At 59.8% G+C, this 1,462-nt stretch overlaps 1 protein-coding gene across 1 annotated transcript in view; it reads left to right on the top strand.

The window, feature by feature from the left end:
* Positions 1 to 2: 2 nt before the first annotated feature.
* LOC104468794 (sialidase-4-like) overlaps positions 3 to 1,462 on the top strand; it is a gene marked incomplete at its 5' end in the record, with an annotated part of 2,846 nt that continues 1,386 nt past the window's right edge. Inside the window, 3 exon segments of the mRNA XM_010083035.1 lie at positions 3 to 152; positions 903 to 1,082; positions 1,085 to 1,175. Of these exon segments, the coding sequence (XP_010081337.1) occupies positions 3 to 152; positions 903 to 1,082; positions 1,085 to 1,175 (421 nt within the window).

Below are 1,462 nucleotides of genomic sequence, written 5' to 3'. Positions count from 1 at the left end.
CCAATGGTGTCACCTACCGCGTGCCCGCCCTGCTCTACCTGCCCTGCGTGACCAAGCTGCTGGCTTTCGCTGAGGAGCGGCTGAGCGCCGACGATGCCCATGCCAACCTACTGGTGCTGCGCCGCGGCACCGTCTACGGGAGCTACGTGGAGGTGGGATGGGGGATGATGCACCCGGGGGTGGGGGGAGATGCTGGGCTGGGGGCACAGGGACAGCTGGGTGGTTGTCCTCCATGGCACAGCTGAGCTCCCAGAGGCACCCGCATGGGGACATGTGTCACGAAACTCATAAAAAATGAAATTAGATGAGGTGATAAACTCAAGTGGGATTTATTTGTGATGAACTGATAACGAGTTCCACCTTATCTCTACATAAATCGTTTTAAAACTCCAATAACATTACCAATCCATAGGTACAAAACGTCACTTAGGAATTAACACCACGCGACTGACTCAAGACTCCGTAAGCTTTATGGCCGGTGAGCTCAGATGTGCTCTTACCTAAACAAAGGCAGGGCTTGAGTTCCCTTGGGCGGCATCCCAGCCTCCGGGGAGAGTCCTCAACTGTGGACCTGCTGCTCCAAGGGGGGACCGGCTCCAGCCCACCCTCCGGCCGGGCTCCATTTGTACCCCAGTCGAGTCTGATCTGTGCTCAAAGACGGTCACGTTAATCCTTGTTGGCCGGGGACCCCGACTTCTCCAGCTTTTGAACAACAAAAAAACCCACATACGTCCAGCGTGCCACCGTGTCAGTGACAAGAGCTGTGGCAGGAAGTTCTGGTGGGATGCTCTCGGCAGGGAGCCCCAGGACTGCCAGGGTGGGACCTGCCCCAAGGTGAGGCAGGGGTGGGTGGAAGCTGGGGGCTCCTCACCCCTCTCCTTCCTCTTTTCCTCCCCGGGCAGTGGGAAGACATGCGCGTGCTGGAGACGGCAACACTGCGGCACCACCGGTCGATGAACCCCTGTCCGCTCTACGACGAGTTCACCGGCACCCTCTTCCTCTTCTTCATCACGGTGCTGGGCAGGACCCCTGAAGCCTACCAGATTGTCACGGGCCAAAATGTCACCCGCCTCTAAAGCCCCCCCGCCTCTGCTGCGTCACCAGCACCGACCAGGGCTTGAGCTGGAGCACGGCCACAGACCTGACCCAGCAGGTCATCGGCAGGGCCATCAAAGGTAGCCCACCTGAGAGGGGTTGGGAGGGGGTGCCACCAGCCAGAGGGTGCACTGGGCTTTGGGCCTCCTGGAGCCACCCATGGTCTGGCCGGAGGTGGCCTCAGGGTAGGAAGCCCCATGAGCATCAAAGAGATGGGGTAGAAGACCCCCAGGCAGAGGGGAGAGGGGATGGAGAGAGGATCTGTCTCACTTGTGTGGCGGGAGAGGAGCTCGAGAGGTCCTGTAGCTACGGGTGGGACCATGTGTGGGGACAACAGGGCAGCACTGGGCTCTTCTGCCTTCCCACC

Source organism: Pterocles gutturalis, unplaced genomic scaffold, assembly GCF_000699245.1.
Source record: "Pterocles gutturalis isolate BGI_N339 unplaced genomic scaffold, ASM69924v1 scaffold15550, whole genome shotgun sequence".
Lineage (NCBI taxonomy): Eukaryota > Metazoa > Chordata > Aves > Pterocliformes > Pteroclidae > Pterocles > Pterocles gutturalis.
This window is presented reverse-complemented; position numbering and strand designations above follow the sequence as displayed.